We start from the raw sequence: 18,659 nt of genomic DNA on the forward strand, positions 1-18,659 counted from the left end.
CAGAATTACAGCGCCACATGCTGGTCTGGCATGTATACTACATCGGTTTCGTGTGGACGCGGATATTTCTTGAGACGAGGGAAAAAAATATCGGGGGTCCGTCTCCGTGTGGATGGGGCCGAAGAACTAACGGGTACTTACGGTTATGGATAGAAATGTAGCGGAGTAAATAGTACAATATTTGCCTCTCAAATATAGTTGAGTAAAGTCATGAGTACTCCCCAAAAATGATACTCCAGTCAAGTACAGATATATGTACACATCATGTTAATGATTAAATTCCATAAGATGCCAATTACATGTGATTTCACATGTTCGCACATACATAAGTTCTTGGATAATTTTTTTCGTGAATTCTTAGTTTTTGCCTTGATAATATAAAATATGAGCTAGGCATCATGTATGACAGTCAAAAATGGGATATGAGCTACAAATTGACCAGATCCTGCCATTAGCTATATAGAAGACATATCTTGTATGTATAGGGCTTATATATGGATATGAAGAAGCAATACAGGAGACCTATATTTCCTGTATATGCACATATATGCACCTCAATTTTGCCTATATGTGGCATATATATGCAGCATATATATTATCATATATGTGCATATATGCAGCATATATGTGCATATGCTATGTATTTAGGTTTCATATATGCGCATATATCCACATATAGGTTCTTTCCATGTGGGTCTCTTGTCACAGTGTGAACACTTGTAAGGTTTCTCTCCAGTGTGAATCCTCTCATGCACTTTTAAATGGCTCGCTGAAATTAAAGTCTTTTCACACACAAAGCACATGTACTCTCTCACACCAGAATGCATTTTCTGATGCACTTTTAAGTGTTCTGGATGTGAAAAACTCTTTCCACACAAATGACATGAATGTGGCTTCTCCTGTGTATGAACTCTCAAGTGTTTCTTCAGGTCTGAAGTTCTCATAAATGTTTTGCTGCATTGATCACATGAGTACAGTTTCTCTCCAGTGTGGATGTTCATGTGACTCTTAAGAGTTGATGAGTATGAGAAACTCTTTCGGCACTGATTACAAGTGAATGGTCTCTCTCCAGTATGAACAATCATGTGAACATCAAGACTCGTTTTGCTTGTCAAACTCTTTCCACATTGAGTGCAGGTGAAACATTTCTTGGCTCTTCTTTTCTTTAAATCTTTCTGTTTGGGTTTTTCCTCCACTTTTGACATGATTTTTCTCTTCAAATTCACCCCGTTCTTCTTTCTCCTCATTATCTTCTATCAGCTCTGAAATTAGTAAAAACAATACATTTTCATTAACTTGTAAAAAAAAAAGAAAAAAAGAAAAAAAAAAAGATTATTAAACATGAAAATGAACCCAATATAACAGCAGAAAGTAAACAATGGTATTAAATGTTTTTTTTATATATATATAATTTTAGAGCAATTTTATATATTATACTTCCCTGAAACTTTCCATGAATGAGGTACATTGATCTTCAAATTATTATTTTTAAAATATTATGTTTCTATAGGGAGAACTATTAAACATGTTCAACAACATAAAGGATCTGATGATCCTCAAATACAAACTGTGTTTCATCAAGACAGCAACTTGTTTTGTTTTTATTTTCTTGTTTTTATTAATTTATAAATTTTATTCAGTTCAATGCGACAGAAACAGACATAAATTCAATTTATTTACTAATTATCCAAATAATGTATATGTCGTATAATTGCACTAAGCTAGTCAAAACATTCTGTTTTTGCTTCAAATTTGGGTTATTATTAAATCATACAATCTAATTATGTACATTAACTTATATACATATATTCAAAACCTGTTTTTGCAAGAGTACTTCAGTTAAAAGATAAATATAAAAAAATGTTTTTGGCCAAGTTTTAGTTGACTAAATATCGTAAGATTTTAGTCAACTAAATTTATAGTAAATTTAGTCGGATAAATTTAATGGGTTAAGTTACATTTACTAAGCATTTCTCTAAAATGTCCCAACTCATTATATAGGTTGGATATTAAGGTTTTATGACACTGATTTATCTGAGTTGACATGACATGCTTTTATGTCAAAATGAAATAAAACCACTTGAACATCATTTTGTGTGTAATTCTCAGTTCATGCGAGGTGAAGAAGCACTTGCTCGCTATGAGACACATTCTCTGTGTGTCTATGCTTCAGTGTCTGCGCTCAGAATATCAAACCGAATTGAGATTTATCCATATGTCTGCTCTTCTCTTACTTCCATGTATTGACATTATTGAACATTTTATGAGACGTGCAGCAAGTGTAAAGAGCCCTGGAGCAGAAATCAGTGAAGTCAAAGGCCATTGCATAATTCATTCCCATTTATTTATTATTAATTCTCATTCAAGTTTATGTTTATATTACGATATGTTTTCCTCACATGCTTGTTGTCTGCTTATCGAAGTGTTTAGGTCCGCAAACACACTAACAGCACTGAAGGCAGGAACAACCTTGCATATTGTTGCTTAAACATACTATGTAAAGTGTATTTTACAATTGCTTAAATATGAGAAATACCATGATCTGCTCACCACTCCTCAGAAGACTCGGCCCTGCGTCCGAGAGCTGTGATGACTCTGTTCCTGCAGAAAGTGATTTCAGACAGACTTCTGAGGCATGTGAGACTGAGAAAGGGAAACACAGAAGCTCTGAAAAGAGAAAGCAGCTTGATTTTCAACAGTATCTTCTCAGACTAGCTCTGACTGCTCATAGTTTTTCCCTGTTAGAGGAATACTGACAGAAGATTGAGCCACATACACAGAGAAAACACTGAAGACCAACTTCTGTGCAAATACAACACATGGAAAATAGGAAATGAAAATATACAACTGTCCGTCACACTACAACAGGCTGGAAAAGACATCAAAAGTGGAGGAAGTTGGTCAAAAACCTACATTGTGCATGCTTTTTCGGTTGCAAAATGAGAGATTTACAACTTTAACACCTTGCATTGCAAAGCAAAGTATATAAGCAGTGTCTCCAATCCTCTTGCGTTCTTCTTATCGAGCAGAAACACCTGTTTCATTTTCGGCTCACAGGAAGTCTTCTGTATTTTTCCTTCTTCTCTTTCTTAATGTCTTCGTCTTGTCTTCTTTGCAGACCTTTTACAGTTAAAGCACTCGTGTAAGTTTCTGATTAGGAGAGAGCACTTCATTTACTGGATCTACTGCATTGGATACAACAGTTAATACATTTAATCCTTTATTACTTTTACTTTTTTATTATTTAATTATTCTCTCATTTATTTTTAATATCTATTTAATTGATTCAATTATTTACAGTGCCCTTCACTAATATTGGCACAATGTGAGCAAAGGCAGCTGTGAAAATAAATCTGCATCGTTTATCTTTTTGATCTTTCATCCAAAAATTGTACCTTTGTAAAATTCTACACTTGTAAATAACATATCTGTACATTAATTTAAACTAGCATATATGTTTTACCCCTTTACTTCTGTATTAAGTGCATTTTTAATGTTCTGTTTTTCTTATATTAGTGTTATATTCCATCTCTACTGTGTAATTCTATGTATGTCTAATGTTCACACGTAGGAGGATGGCTTGATCTTCACAGTTAAACGCTCAAATGTTTTAAATACTTGTTTGCAATGTGATTCATGCACAATTGACAATGCTCTTTAAATTTGCAATAATCAATGACATTTTTGTGTAGAAATGTTTAACTGGCAATAGATTGTATTCCATATTTTTATTTTTGTGTTCATAGTTTAGTGCAATTCTGCTTTGTAACAGTTGTTCTTGATGTACAGAAAGGTAGAATTAAATTTTATGTACATATGGATTAAAAATCTGAATTATTTGTTTCAAAATGTTTTACTAAACCTTGAGGTTCTTTGGTTGAGCCAAAGTGTAATTATGTGTAATGTGCTGAAAATAATAATAAAGCTAATACAATGTTGGACCTGTTTGTTTATCATGTGGTATATTAATTTTAAAATATGATTTTAAAAGGAATAAATTAAAAAGGACCTTTGAAAATATAACATTTATGTAATCAAATTAACCCATTATTTTTACAAAAATAACACATTTTTAGGTAGAAAAAAACCAACAACCCATTTTCTGGTTTAAAATTAACCCAACTTCTTGGGTTAGCTTAATCCCATATGGGTTCTGTCCTATACTTACCCAGCAGTTGAGTTAAAAACAACCCCATTTGGGTTTTAACACAGTGTTTTTTTTTAGAGTGAGACATACAGTTGTGGCCAAAAGTTTTGAGAATTAAATAAATATTAGTTTTCAAAAAGTTTGCTGCTAAACTGCTTTTAGATCTTTGTTTCAGTTGTTTCTGTGATGTACTGAAATATAATTACAAGCACTTCATACGTTTCAAAGGCTTTTATCGACAATTACATGACATTTATGCAAAGAGTCAGTATTTGCAGTGTTGGCCCTTCTTTTTCAGGACCTCTGCAATTCGACTGGGCATGCTCTCAATCAACTTCTGGGCCAAATCCTGACTGATAGCAACCCATTCTTTCATAATCACTTCTTGGAGTTTGTCAGAATTAGTGGGTTTTTGTTTGTCCACCCGCCTCTTGAGGATTGACCACAAGTTCTCAATGGCATTAAGATCTGGGGATTTTCCAGCCCATGGACCCAAAATTTCAACATTCTGGTCCCCGAGCCACTTAGTTATCACTTTTGCCTTATGGCACGGTGCTCCATCGTGCTGGAAAATGCATTGTTCTTCACCAAACTGTTGTTGGATTGTTGGAAGAAGTTGCTGTTGGAGGGTGTTTTGGTACCATTCTTTATTCATGGCTGTGTTTTTGGGCAGAATTGTGAGTGAGCCCACTCCCTTGGATGAGAAGCAACCCCACACATGAATGGTGTCAGGATGCTTTACTGTTGGCATGACACAGGACTGATGGTAGCGCTCACCTTTTCTTCTCCGGACAAGCCTTTTTCCAGATGCCCCAAACAATCAGAAAGGGGCTTCATCGGAGAATATGACTTTGCCCCAGTCCTCAGCAGTCCATTCACTATACTTTCTGCAGAAGATCAATCTGTCCCTGATGTTTTTTTTTTGGAGAGAAGTGGCTTCTTTGCTGCGCTTCTTGACACCAGGCCATCTTCCAGAAGTCTTGTCCTCACTGTGCGTTCAGATGCGCTCACACCTGCCGTCTGCCATTCCTGAGCAAGCTCTGCACTGGTGGCACTCCGATCCCACAGCTGAATCCTCTGTAGGAGACGATCCTGGCGCTTGCTGGACTTTCTTGGACCACCTGAAGCCTTCTTTACAAGAATTGAACCTCTTTCCTTGAAGTTCTTGATGATCCTAAAAACTGTTGATTTAGGTGCAATCTTAGTAGCCACAATATCCTTGCCTGTGAAGCCATTTTTATGCAACACAATGATGGCTGCACGTGTTTCTTTGCAGGTCACCATGGTTAACAATGGAAGAACAATGATTTCAAGCATCACCCTCCTTTTAACATGTCAAGTCTGCCATTCTAACCCAATCAGCCTGACATAATGATCTCCAGCCTTGTGCTCGTCAACATTCTCACCTGAGTTAACAAGACAATTACTGAAATGATCTCAGCAGGTCCTTTAATGACAGCAATGAAATGCAGTGGAAAGTTTTTGGGATTAAGTTAATTTTCATGGCAAAGAAGGACTATGCAATTCATCTGATCACTCTTCATAACATTCTGGAGTATATGCACATTGCTATTATAAAAACTTAAGCAGCAACTTTTCCAATTTCCAATATTTATGTAATTCTCAAACTTTTGGCCACGAGTGTACACTCATTAGGCTTGTAAAACTTTAGTGAGAAAATTAAAAAATGGAAACCTCTAAAGCAAATGGCTTTCACAAATAAATGAATGCATTTATTTTAATGCAAGCAGTATCAAGAAGAAATCAAAAAGGAAAACGACAAGTTGTGAGGGAAACAGGTGAATTTAGCTCAAAAGGAATTATGATATTTATAGGGAATTCGGTCTGATCAGTCTGCCAGCGATTCATTGCATGAGCCTCATAACATCAGTACAACATATAGTAAAAACACTTTATTAGCAGGGTAACATGATCAGCAGTTTTAGACATTAACTTGTAAGCACAAAACAAAAAAAGATCCTCCTCTTTTAAATACACGTAAGACTTTACTGGATAAATCATAAAGACATGTGAACTAATCTAACGCAAACACACAACCATTCACACAAATTGCAGAATAAAGTGAGAAAAGAATAAGTTTGAGAGTGAAAATGTGAAATCCCATGTTTATAGCAATATAGGTAATTGCTTAGACCTGAAGAGCCTTTAATCAATAAACCTTTGCATTGCGTTTCTCAGTGAGACTATTAAACTTTATATTAAATGCACCAGTTCAGCAAGAATCTGGAGGTTGTACTTGTGTTGCCTTTGTTTTAAAGGAATTCATTTTGTATGGCATGGCAGCAGAAAGGGGTTTCTGTAGGTTGTTGATTGGCTGGAGTTCAGGAGTCATTAAAAGTGATGTCTTGGGCGTTAGCTGAAGGATGGTGTGGAGTCATGTATGCTAGTTGAGGTTTTAAAGTTGGTGCAGACAACGTCTGACATAGCTTTGTGGCAAAACGTAGAACACAAGACTCTCAACAGGAAAAGAAAAGAAAGAAACTGATGTAGAAAAAGAAACATAAGCTGTTGATACTAGATGGCTTGTCTTCTCATGGTGGTTGAGTAGCAGCGGGCATGCAGGCCAAAGCACAAAGAACACAAAAGGCAGTGGCAAAAAGGCACAAAGCCAAAAAAAAAAAAAAAAAAACACTGGCAACAAGCCCTAAAAGGCTAAATTTGTTGTTGTATGTTTTTAAACTCATCTGTCATCTTGTCAAAAGGATTTATTAAATTGTTTTATTTTGAGGGGTTGCTATGTTTCACCTCTCAATACAGTAATCAATGTGTTATGTCACATAGTATGAATTTCCCATCACAAGCGGAGTATAATTTAGACATGATTTTAATAACAAGAATATGATACCTTGAATTCTCAAACACAAACATACCAAACATGAATAGAAACCTATGAACTGTTCAATAGTTTTTAAAAATGACATACACAAAGAGAGATTAGAACACGATACTCCAATGTGCTGATTACATTCATCATATGGAGTTATGCAGTATACTGTTATTTGTTCATTAGTCCTTTTAGCATCATTTTGGTTGATCTGAACTGTTCTGTTTGAATCTGAAATTGTCTGATTTGCTTTGATACACTACATTGTTGATACAATGAATATAAATTTAAATGGGTCATCAGATGTAATAATAGATCTGATAACGTTCAGGGTTCAGACACACTTTCTCAGGATAATTCTAGATTAAAGACATCTTTTTAGCCAAGCATTCACACAATGTATCTTGTAACTTGGTACTTTAGTTATATCTGATCTTGTATCACATTTTCATTCTTTTGCATGGGTTGAACACATCATCTTTGCTTGGCTAGAATAACAGCTATGCTAGTTTCATCTCTATTTGCTTCTCTCTTTCTGTCTCGGGACTTGCATGCTGAAGCAACTAGGAATTAGACAAGCTTCAGTCTGGATGCCAACCCCCCAGAAGACGTTAACTCTGGAACAACATAAAACCACCACATTTTTCTCACAGCCTTTAAAGGGATACTCCACCGTGTTTTCATATTAAACTATGTTTTTCCCTTAACTAAGACGAGTTGATACATACCTCTCTCGTCTCAGTGCGTGCACTCAATCGCTTTGGCACGCAGTGACACTTTGAAAGCACTTAGCTTAGCCCATTCATTCAATATGGGCCAAGCAGAGAAGCTACCAAACACCTCCACGTTTTCCCTATTTAAATACAGTTACTTGCGTAGTGTAACTCGACCTAGGACGGTAACACAAAACAAAACGTTGCACTTTTCTAAGCGTGTAAAATGGATAACTATATTGTATGGCGGAATACCATGGCAAGTGCTTGTAAGCACTTTGCCTTGGCGCAGTAAGGGAAAGACATAGTTTAATATGAAGTAAGGGAAAAGTAAGGGAAAAACAGTTTAATATGAAAACACGGTGTAGTATCCCTTTAAATTGCAATAACAATTGAATCGCAACATATAATCGTTTCCCTTCCGTTCGGGTACCTAACACAGCAAGGGGTACCAAATGGGTGGAGCTAAACTTACTGCAGAACGTTGATTGGTTGACTAGAATCGTCACTTTTGCATGATACAAGGTGGATAAGGCATTCCTCACTCGTTCCGCTCTGTGGTCCATGAGTGTTGGTCTTATTTACATCAGAGTGATTAAACACAAAACAATATTACAGTGTATTTTATCATTTTATATTTATACAATTCACATAGACAACCACCATTTCTCAATATACATTCTTGTCTGTTCTTGTGGACATCATCACTGCCCAAAACCTGTATGATTTTCTAAATATTACTGTTATTGTGTCATGAAATGTAGTTTTAATAGTTTTTTCAGGCAAGAATGCACTTGTTTAAAACTGAAATCTGCTGTCTATTTATAAAGATAGCACCTATTTGAAAATTTGCTGTGATGATTTCAGAGCTCCAGGCGATCACTAGGCACTCAGTGCTCATGTATCCGCCGAGAGCAGCCTTAGCTCAGCTTGTCCTTCCAACATTTGCTGCTGGCTCTGATGTCTCGGTTGTGATTAAACACAAGATACAATTTGTTTTGGATTGGCTATATTTAACAGGCCAAAAGGAAATTTTAGCTATTTTCTTTTAAGAAGAATCAAATCTAATGATTTGAATTGCTTTAATTGAACTGACTCCAAATTCAATTAGTTTATACCTAATCAACGGTTTGTCCAGCAAACGTTAAAATCAGTATATCTTTACAATTCTTTACAATTACGTAGAACTTCGGAATTTCTTCAGAAGAGTTTTGCTGTTTGCAAGACTTTGAAGATTCTTGGCAGTCACGAAGTTTCAACAGAGTGGTTTTGAGTTCTGGATGACAAGAACACTAGCAGCATGTTGAAGTAGGAAGTTCAAGCCATGGCTAAGACGGAAGTGCGTTGCACTGAATTAGTTCAGACATAGGGGGTTTTATCCAAGAGGATTTGGACCATCCCACGACGCAATCTTCCAATGGGATGCAGTTGCAGAGCTTATGCTGGGAACACACCAAAGGATACGTGTTGTGTATAAAATCCTTCCAAACACTTTCATTGCAATTTCTTCCTGCATATTGTCATACTTATTCTGAAGTCTCATGAGATTTCCTGTATTCACAGTCAAGACTCTGGTTGAAAATCTGTTTGTGTGTGGTGTGCTGTCTTTGTCACATCATGGCACACCACACACTATAGGAGCCAAACTGTTAAATCTAGGATTTTTTATACTCATGTTTGTGGTCTTTCATATTTTGAATATAAGATGTAAAAAAATCTTTTGGTGTGTACCCAGCATTAAACACACCCCGTACTGTTTCTCTTTGTACACTGATTCAACATAATGCGACATCGCCATTGTGGATCTTTGGTTAATATCTTATAAAGTGTCATAATATGCATTGCACACAATACAGAGTTTGGACATTTCATTCACTCCAAGTTTAAGCAAATAATGTGAGCTTTCGTTTAACACTAAACTTTCCATATCTTACATTTAATAGCACTATCTGCTAAAACCAATAAAACATTGGTCAAAGTTGCACCAATTACATTTGAACACATCAAACAAATATAAAACATAAAACATATTATTTGTGAATACAGTTAAACCTTCAGATTCCTCAATGGTTGTCCTTTTGAGATTATTTATTGAAAAATTCACAAGCAAGTCACAAGTCATGGGACACGCTGTATGTTCCCTTTGTTGTGGTTCATTGATTATTGATGATTCCTGCAGGTGTGGATCTTGTGATCAGAGTTAATTAAATCACCTCCTTTTTAGGAGATAGCAGCACAGCTGACAGGAAACTGTCTCAGGATGTCGACATCACGTGATTAGCTCATGATTAGTTTTTTTGATTTTGGAACGGACGTCCTCTGTTGTGGACATTTTCTGACATAGGTTTTTAGCCATTCGTTTCCTGTCCAGACAATTGTTCCCCTTTATTTAACCATTAATGGTGTTCAGATCGCAGATGGGAGAAAATAGGCTCTTTTAATTCCATTGGCAGAAGAAGCCACTTGTGCAGTTTGTTCTTGTGCTGTTGCTTGTTCACCGAGGTCTTACACTTTACTTAATTTGAACTTTTTTATAAGCTGTACTTATCCTTTTATAATGGCTATTATTGGTCATTAAAACTGACATTTAACAAAAATTGTTTTATTCGATCAACAACAAAAAGAGGCAGAGTTGTGCCTATTGTTGCGGTTCATTGTCATTCGCTACTTTCAGGCATACACCACATCTACCAAGTAAAGGTAGTACTGGCAGTGGAAACACAAGTCTGATCAGGGTTGCCCGTACCAAATTGTAATGGACTGTACTGTACAGCTCAGTGGAAACAAGCCATAAGTTCTTCTTTTTGAGTAAAACTCTTTTCACACTGAAAGCAGGAGAAAGGCTTTTATGAAGAGTGAGTTACCAAATGAATATTAAGTTGTCCTTTGTGTCTGAAATTCTTCCCACACTGAGAGCAGCTGAAAGAGTTCATCCCAGTATGAACTAACATGTGCCTATTAAGGTTTGATTTATTTATAAAACTCTTTCCACATTGAGAGCAGCAGAAAGGCTTTATTCCAGCATGAATTAACATGTGATCCTTTAGGCTTGATTTATGTGTAAAAGTATTTCCACACTGAGAGCAGCTGAAAGACTTTATCCCAGTATGAACTAACATGTGCCTCTTAAGGATTGATTTATTTATAAAACTCTTTCCACATTGAGAGCAGGAGAAAGGTTTTTCTGAAGTGTGTGTTACCAAATGTTTTTTAAGTTGACTTTTCTCTGTAAAACTCTTTCCACACTGAGAGCAGCTGAAAGACTTGATCCCAGTATGAATTAGCATGTGCCTCCTAAGGTATGATTTATGTGTAAAACTCTTTCCACACTGAGAGCAGCTGAAAGACTTTATCCCAGCATGAATTAACATGTGATCCTTAAGGCTTGATTTCTGTGTAAAAGTCTTTCTACACTGAGAGCAGCTGAATGACTTTATCCCAGTATGAATTAACATGTGCCTACTAATGTTTGACTTTTTTTTAAAACTCTTTCCACACTGAGAGCAGGAGAAAGGTTTTTCTGAAGTGTGACTTACCAAATGATTTTTAAGTCGATTTTTCTGTATAAAACTCTTTCCACAATGAGAGCAGCTGAAAGACTTGATCCCAGTATGGATTAACATGTGATCCCTCAGGATTCCTTTACTTATGAAACTCTTTCCACACTGTGGACAGGTGAAAGGCTTTATTCCAGCATGAATTAACATGTGAGTATTAAGGTATCCCTTACGTGTGAAACTCTTTTCACACTGAGAGCAGCTGAAAGGCCGTTTGACTTCTGTTTTTTTAATGCTGCAACTCAATGATTTTTCTCCATTGACATCATGATCTTTCTGATCCTGATACATCTCTTCCACCTCTTTCGTATCTCGTCTTTCTTCTTTGTTTTTCATCAGACCTAAAATTAAATCATTATAAAGATGAAAATCAATTGGATATCTTTGAAAAATAAAAAGTGTGTAATAAGTGTGTGTGTACTTATTAAAACAATGTCAAAACTGTCCCTTTTTCACACAGATCCATGAAAATATCTAACACTGTATTATGCTGCCAGACCAGTAGATGGCGATGTTATTTTGTAAACAAACACTACACATAGGGTTTGTTTTTTGATAGAGCTGGACCAATTGCAATTTTCTTGGCTGATTCTGATTTCCGGTAAAATTTATAGGTTAGTGTGATCTACCAATTTTTGCAGATTCTGACTTTTTTTCCCCCTAAAAGCTATAATATATATAAGATTTTCTTCAGTGCAAAGTTTTATTTAAAAAAATAAATAAATGCAATACAATAAAGAGAACTATTAAAAAAAGTTTTTCTGTTTAATAAAAGAGAAAGAAAATCACTTTCTGCTCTTGACTGAATATGTTTTGTAACTTTAATGGTAATCATTCATTTGTATTTATTTTGTTACCGTGACTACAACAAAAATTTAATTTGGTAATTTACATTTGATTAATTTCTGTAGTATTTCTTACTTGAATAAAAACTTAACATGACAGACAGCAGCAGGAATATTGGACTGCGGTCCCTTTAAGAGTTTATCCACGGACAATTATACTGCTACAAAACATGCGTTCTCTTTCTCAACTATTTAACATTACAAAATTGACTGTTTACTGGATACTCACCAAGACGGGCATTTTGACAATTTTATATGTATTTAACAGTTTTAGTGCAGTTAGCCACTCATTTTGGTTTTTGAGGCTCACATGCTGCGCTCAGTCTCAAACAGCTTGTGAGCCTCAAAAACCAAAATGTTTGGTTAACAGTTTGATTAGAGAGTTGATTTGCAAGTAATGACGTAAAGTATTAACTTCTGTAACGTTCTTTGAGAGCCAATTTTGGCATTTTCTATGTATATGTTTCAATATTATTTTCTTATGTTTTTGATGAATAGTTTTGGTTCTGTTTCTTTAATGGCCATGCACTTGCTGTTAGACGAGGATGAATATGTGCGATCAGGGAAATAAGGGAGAAACAGTTTTCTTACCATCTTGCAAAATGCAATGTCATAGGATTTACGAACCAACTGGATTTGGTAATTTTGTGTTTTGATTAAACTCACATTTGTTATGGACCTTTTTGACTGACTTTTGTGACGGAGTAGGTACCCATTTTTTTCTTCCATGTTAAATGAATCCAGGACTATATATCTACAGAATTGTAAGGAAACTTCAAATTTTCATCTGGACAAGCAATGTTTTTGTTTTACGAGAGGATTATTGATGATTCAGGCATAATCAGACATGATACTTGGTTTCACGGCTGAGATCCTCTGAAATTGTTGGGATTACACACACTACGGATTATTTGATCAGACTTTGGTGAACTTTTACAGTTTTGGACATTTTTGGCAATACTATTGGACTATTGATATTGAACTTTGCTGGGTCATGGAATCGCTATGTTTGCGCCCTGCGCAGCATCACAAGAGGGCAATCTCATCTGCTTTCGTGATGATCCCAATGCGTGCCTTGAACACAAATATTGATTACTATGCAAACAGACGGAGGGAAACCAGCCTCTAAAAGAGTGCCGAAGATGACTGCTAAAGCGCAAGAGGATTGGCTTAACCAGTTGATGGGGACTAGAAAAGCCAAGCTGGGAAATTTAACAAGGCAAATGAGAGAAATTGAAACTTTGCTTGAGGACTCTGGCAATGTTGAGAGTCAGAATCAGAGAACTTATGTCAGATGATGAGGCATATGTAGATCAGTTACACTGGTTTGAACCTAAGTCTCAAGTAGTTAAGCACTTTGTAGACAAGGTCAAAGACTGGATTGAAAGTGTAAAGCTCCAATCCAACGAGGCAGAGCAGCAATGTGATCCAGAGATTGACAGTCCCTCAATGGTTATTTGTTCTTCACAACTTCCCCTCTTTCCGAAAAAATCTGCTAGTTAAGTAGCCTCAGGCATGTCATATACCACTTCTTCTAGGCTGAGAATTGAAGCTGAAAAGGCACAAGCCTTTAAGTTATAAGTTGTTGGCACGATCTAATGCTTTGAAACAGAAACAAGAGCTTGAGAGGCAAGGAGGCTGAGCTCAAACCAAAGAAGGAAAATTTAGAGCTCCAAACTGCTATTGCTGCAGCTGAAGCCAAACTTCAGGTTTTGTCCACGTATGATCCAGTTTGTAGTGTTTCTGATGCATTTGGTAGTGCAGCAAGGGCTGCCACAACAAGTTACATCTGATAAAGTGGTACGTCCAAAAGCACATTTTCGTGAGTTTGCACCTGACGCTGATGCAGTTCCAACAGTCAGTGATGGGCAGCAGGATTTTTCTAGATCACAGCCACCAAGAACAGATATGAGCATTCCTGCACATCTTGATAAAGGAAGTTGGTGAGACATCATGCAACGTCAAAATGACATTGCTGAGATTTTCATCTACTCTCCCGCCTATGGAAATTCAAGTCTTAGTGGAGACCCACTTGAATTTACATTCTTCATGAGAGTTTTTGAACATGGAGTAGAGAATAAGGCAACAAATAACAAAGACAGATTTTACTTCTTAGAGCAGTTCACCATGGGGCAACCAAAGGTACTGGTATGCAGTTGTCAACACATGCCTCCTGAAAGGGGCTACAAAGAGGCCAAAATACTACTCTACCAACATAATGAGTATACAATTGCCACCACCTAGAGATTGCTACGTTCTGAAGCATAAGCCACACAAAGAAAAACTTGACATCCTGAAATTGGCTGACTTGGCTGTTTGTGATCGTAAGAATGTGAGGGCTGTAGATACGGCTTTGGATGCATCTAGCTTAGGGATACCTGTACATTGTTCAGTTCCGGCAACAGAGCCCACGCAGCAGGGCAACTGGGTGACAGTGAGGCGGCAAAGTCACGGGTCAAAACACCGCTCTTCTGTTCCGATCAAAACATTAAACAGGTTCTCCCCACTCAGTGATGCACCCACTGAGAAACCTGATGAAACTGCTCTAGTTATTGGTGATTCTATTGTACGGAACGTGAATATAGAGACACCAGCCACCATAGTCAAATGTTTACCGGGACCCAGAGCGCCTGACATCTTGGCAAATTTAAGTGCTGGCTAATGCTAAACGTAAATACAGTAAGATTGTTATTCATGCTGGTGCTAATGATGTTCGACTCTGCCAGTCGGAGATCACTAAAAATAACATTAAAGGGGTGTGTGAACTTGCAAGCATGAAGTCAGACACTGTAATATGCTCTAGTCCCCTCCCTGCTTAACGGGGCGATAAGATGCATAGCAGATTGTCATCACTCAATGGCTGGATGTCTAAGTGGTGCCCACAGAATAACAGAGGTTTCATAGACAATTGGACTAGCTTTTGGGGCAGACCTGACCTGTTGAAAGGAGATGGTCTTCATCCCTCCTGGGGTGGCGCCACTCTTCTCTCTATGTTACATAGTATTTGAGTGTGTACTTTACTAACTGGGGCCCAGGTCAGTAAGCAGACAGACTGGCTAAACCGATCGCCTGCTAGCTCCCTCACGTCACAGAAGAGAGTTAATTCTCAGCACATAGATAGCACATTATAGAGACTGTGTCTGTTTTCCGAACAAGAATACAAAAAACGTCCAAACCAATTTAAGAGTAACAATTTAATTGAGGTTCAACAAATAAAAAATAAAAAACATATGCAATACGGATAAACAAGCGATACAGCTTGGCTTATTGAATATCAGATCCCTTTCTACGAAAGCACTTTTTATAAATAATATGATCATTGATCATAATCTAGAGGTGCTCTGTTTGACAGAAACCTGGCTAAAACCTGATGATTACATTATTTTAAATGAGTCCACCCCCCAAGATTACTGTTATAAACATGAGCCGCGTCTAAAAGGTAAAGGGGGAGGTGTTGCTTCAATTTGCAACAATGTTTTCAGGATTTCTCAGAGGGCAGGCTTCAAGTATAAATCGTTTGAAGTAATTGTGCTTCATATAACATTATCCAGTAAAACAAATGTTAATGATAAATCCCCTGTGATGTTTGTACTGGCTACTGTATATAGGCCACCAGGGCACCATACAGACTTTATTAAAGAGTTTGCTGATTTTACATCCGAGTTAGTGTTGGCTGCAGATAAAGTTTTAATAGTTGGTGATTTTAATATCCATGTTGATAATGAAAAACATGCATTGGGATTCGCATATATAGACATTCTGAACTCTATTGGGGTTAGACAACACATTTCAGGACCTACTCATTGTCAAAATCATACTCTAGATTTAATACTGTCACATGGAATTGATGTTGATGGTGTTGAAATTATGCAGCCAAGTGATGATATCTCTGATCATTATTAAGTTTTGTGCAAACTTAATAGAGCCAAAACTGTAAATTCTACTTCTTGCTCCTTTACGCTTAAGGAAGGTTAAGGAAAACAGTCTGACACCATGGTATATGAGCACACTTGCAGCCTGGAAAATGGAGCACAACTGGATGAAAAACAAAACAGAGGTATTTTGTATTGCTTAGCAGAAAAGCATTAAAAACCGCTGGATCTGATTACTTTTTGTCTCTTTTAGAAGAAAACAAACATAACCCCAGGTATTTATTCAATACTGTGGCTAAATTAATGGGAAAAAATCATCACACAAGTCAACAAGTGTTGGCATTTCCCAACATCACAGCAGTAATGACTTTATGAATTACTTTACTTCTAAAATCGATACTATTAGGGATAAAATTGTAACCATTTAGTCGTCAGCTACAGTGTCGCATCAGATATATAAATCCCCTGAGGAACAGTTCCACTCATTCTCTACTATAGGAGAGGAAGAATTGTATAAACTTGTTAAATCATCTAAACCAACAACATGTATGTTAGACCCTATACTAGTGCTGGGTGGTAAACCGGTTCATACCGATATTTTCGTTACGATGTTCATTTTTAATATACCGCCATACCGTTGTATTTAATTACTCAGCGTTCGGAACGAACGTTATGCTGCGCCGCGGCCGCGCGACACTGTTTCAGATGGACCCTTTAAAAGCATTCTGAAGACACTGATGGAAAAAATTAAAGAGCTGTGCCACACTTGAAGATGCAGTACAACAGTGAATTCTGAACTTGAAAAGGAAATGGAACACTTCAAAGTTTCTCTGTCAGGTATTATATTGATTGTAAGCAACATTGAAAACGCTGAGAAAGAGATACGTTTGCAGGGGTGGTGCTAGCGCAGTGGATAAGACATGTCTTTGGTGTGAGAGACCCGGGTTCGAATCCACTGTGAGACACCAATGTGTCCCTGAGCAAGACACTTAACCCCTAGTTGCTCCAGAGGTGTGCGACCTCTGACATATGTGGCAATTGTAAGTCGCTTTGGATAAAAGCGTCAGATAAATGTATAAATGTAAATGTAATGCTAAAGCCAAACAATCAAAGCCATACAGCAAGGTAAAACTTTGAAACGCAGTGGCGCTCTCTGTGGGTTGTCACCTGTTTTACAAGACAGAATCCTAAGTGTATGTGGCAGACTAAGCAGATCAGCCATGGCTGAGGAATCCAAGCATCCTGAAATTTTGTCAAAGGACCACCACGTTTCACATCTGGTCTTAAGATCAATACATGGATTCCAAAAGGTGTACAAGAGGTGTAAAAAATGTCCCCAACTGAATCCCACCATAGAGGAGTTTGAGAACGGCAAGTAATGGACCACTCCACTGTAAAACAGCAGTATCTTGATGAAGAAAGTCTTCAAACACTCTTATGTGAGGTGGAGGCAATAATCAATAGTTGGCCCATCACTAAAGTGTCCAATGACCCAAACAACCTGAAGGCCCTCACTCCAAACCATTTGCTACTGCTGAAAGTGAACCCCAGTCCCCTGGGGTTTTTGATAAAACAGAAAGAAGAGAAAAGAAAGAAAAAAGAAAAAAATGGCAAAGCCTAATGAAAAATCTAAAGCCTGGGGACATTGTGTTGATTGCTGATAATTCAGCACCGGAAAACTCTTGGGTAATGGTTCGTGTGCTATAAACATTCACAGACAACAAGGGTCTTGTGTGGCAAGCCCAAGTGAAAGCAACATGAGCACTATTTTAAGTCCTTTGTTTACTTTTGGAGGCAGACTTGTAGTCTTAATTGAAGGATCTGTTAGGTTTATTGCCTAATTTCAGGTTATCATCACTGTTACGTGGCCTTGAGGTTTCCCCTGGGATTGTCTGATGCTGTGTTTTTCTCCTGCCATTTCACCATCTATAATTGTGTGCAGGTGTCCCTGATTGTGTGCTGATGAAGCGGATCGGACCTGCTATTAAAAGACGCCCATTACATCAGGACAACAGCTCATTCCCTCTTGGACCTTGGTGCGTGACATTGTTGTTGCGTTTGGCATAGATGTTTACTGCCTAAATACGGGGCAACTACTTACACAGCTTTGCTTTTGTTTTTGGCACTTTAGCGCAGGATATAACAGTGCAGCAGGAAGCTTGCGGAAGACTCACGTATTTTTTCTTTTTCTTCGAGGAGGTAGGGTAGTTTTGTATATATTTATAAGAGAAGGTAATTTGACAGGGCTATATTTTTTTTGGTTTTGTCAGCACTGACTGAAGTCAAGCTGATCGTTGTATAAACCTGTTGTTCGAATCAGAAAATAAATCTGTTTACATTTTGTTTTTAACTCTGACTCCTGGGCTTTCTTATGTTGCGTACCCATCTTTATATTTAGTTAAATGGGTTCGTAACATAAATGGGGGCTCATCCGGGATTTGAACCCGGGACCTCTCGTGGTGTTTAATTTGGAGGAGTATGTTAAAGCGCCGACGCAGGAAGGCTTGTTTTCTATTACTCGTGATAAGTTATTGCGTGTTGCAGGACATTATAAAGTGGAGGTGCGCGGTGGTTTAAGTAAAGGCAACCTTCAAACGCAATTGAGGTTTTGCATAGCCGCGGATTGTTTGGTGAGGTTGATAAAGTCACAACTGAACCTCCGACCACTCCCACAAGAAGT

General features: G+C 37.3%; 1 protein-coding gene across 1 annotated transcript in view; it reads right to left on the reverse strand.

The window, feature by feature from the left end:
• Nucleotides 1-9,382: 9,382 nt before the first annotated feature.
• The window catches only part of LOC132095041 (gastrula zinc finger protein XlCGF8.2DB-like), a 92,026-nt gene continuing 82,749 nt past the window's right edge, over nucleotides 9,383-18,659 (reverse strand). The window contains exon 2 of the mRNA XM_059499903.1: nucleotides 9,383-11,603. Coding sequence (XP_059355886.1) covers nucleotides 10,552-11,598 — 1,047 coding nt within the window. The 5' untranslated portion in view covers nucleotides 11,599-11,603 and the 3' untranslated portion in view covers nucleotides 9,383-10,551. The remainder of the gene's footprint in view (nucleotides 11,604-18,659) is intronic.

This window comes from Carassius carassius, chromosome 1 (genome assembly GCF_963082965.1).
Source record: "Carassius carassius chromosome 1, fCarCar2.1, whole genome shotgun sequence".
NCBI lineage: Eukaryota > Metazoa > Chordata > Actinopteri > Cypriniformes > Cyprinidae > Carassius > Carassius carassius.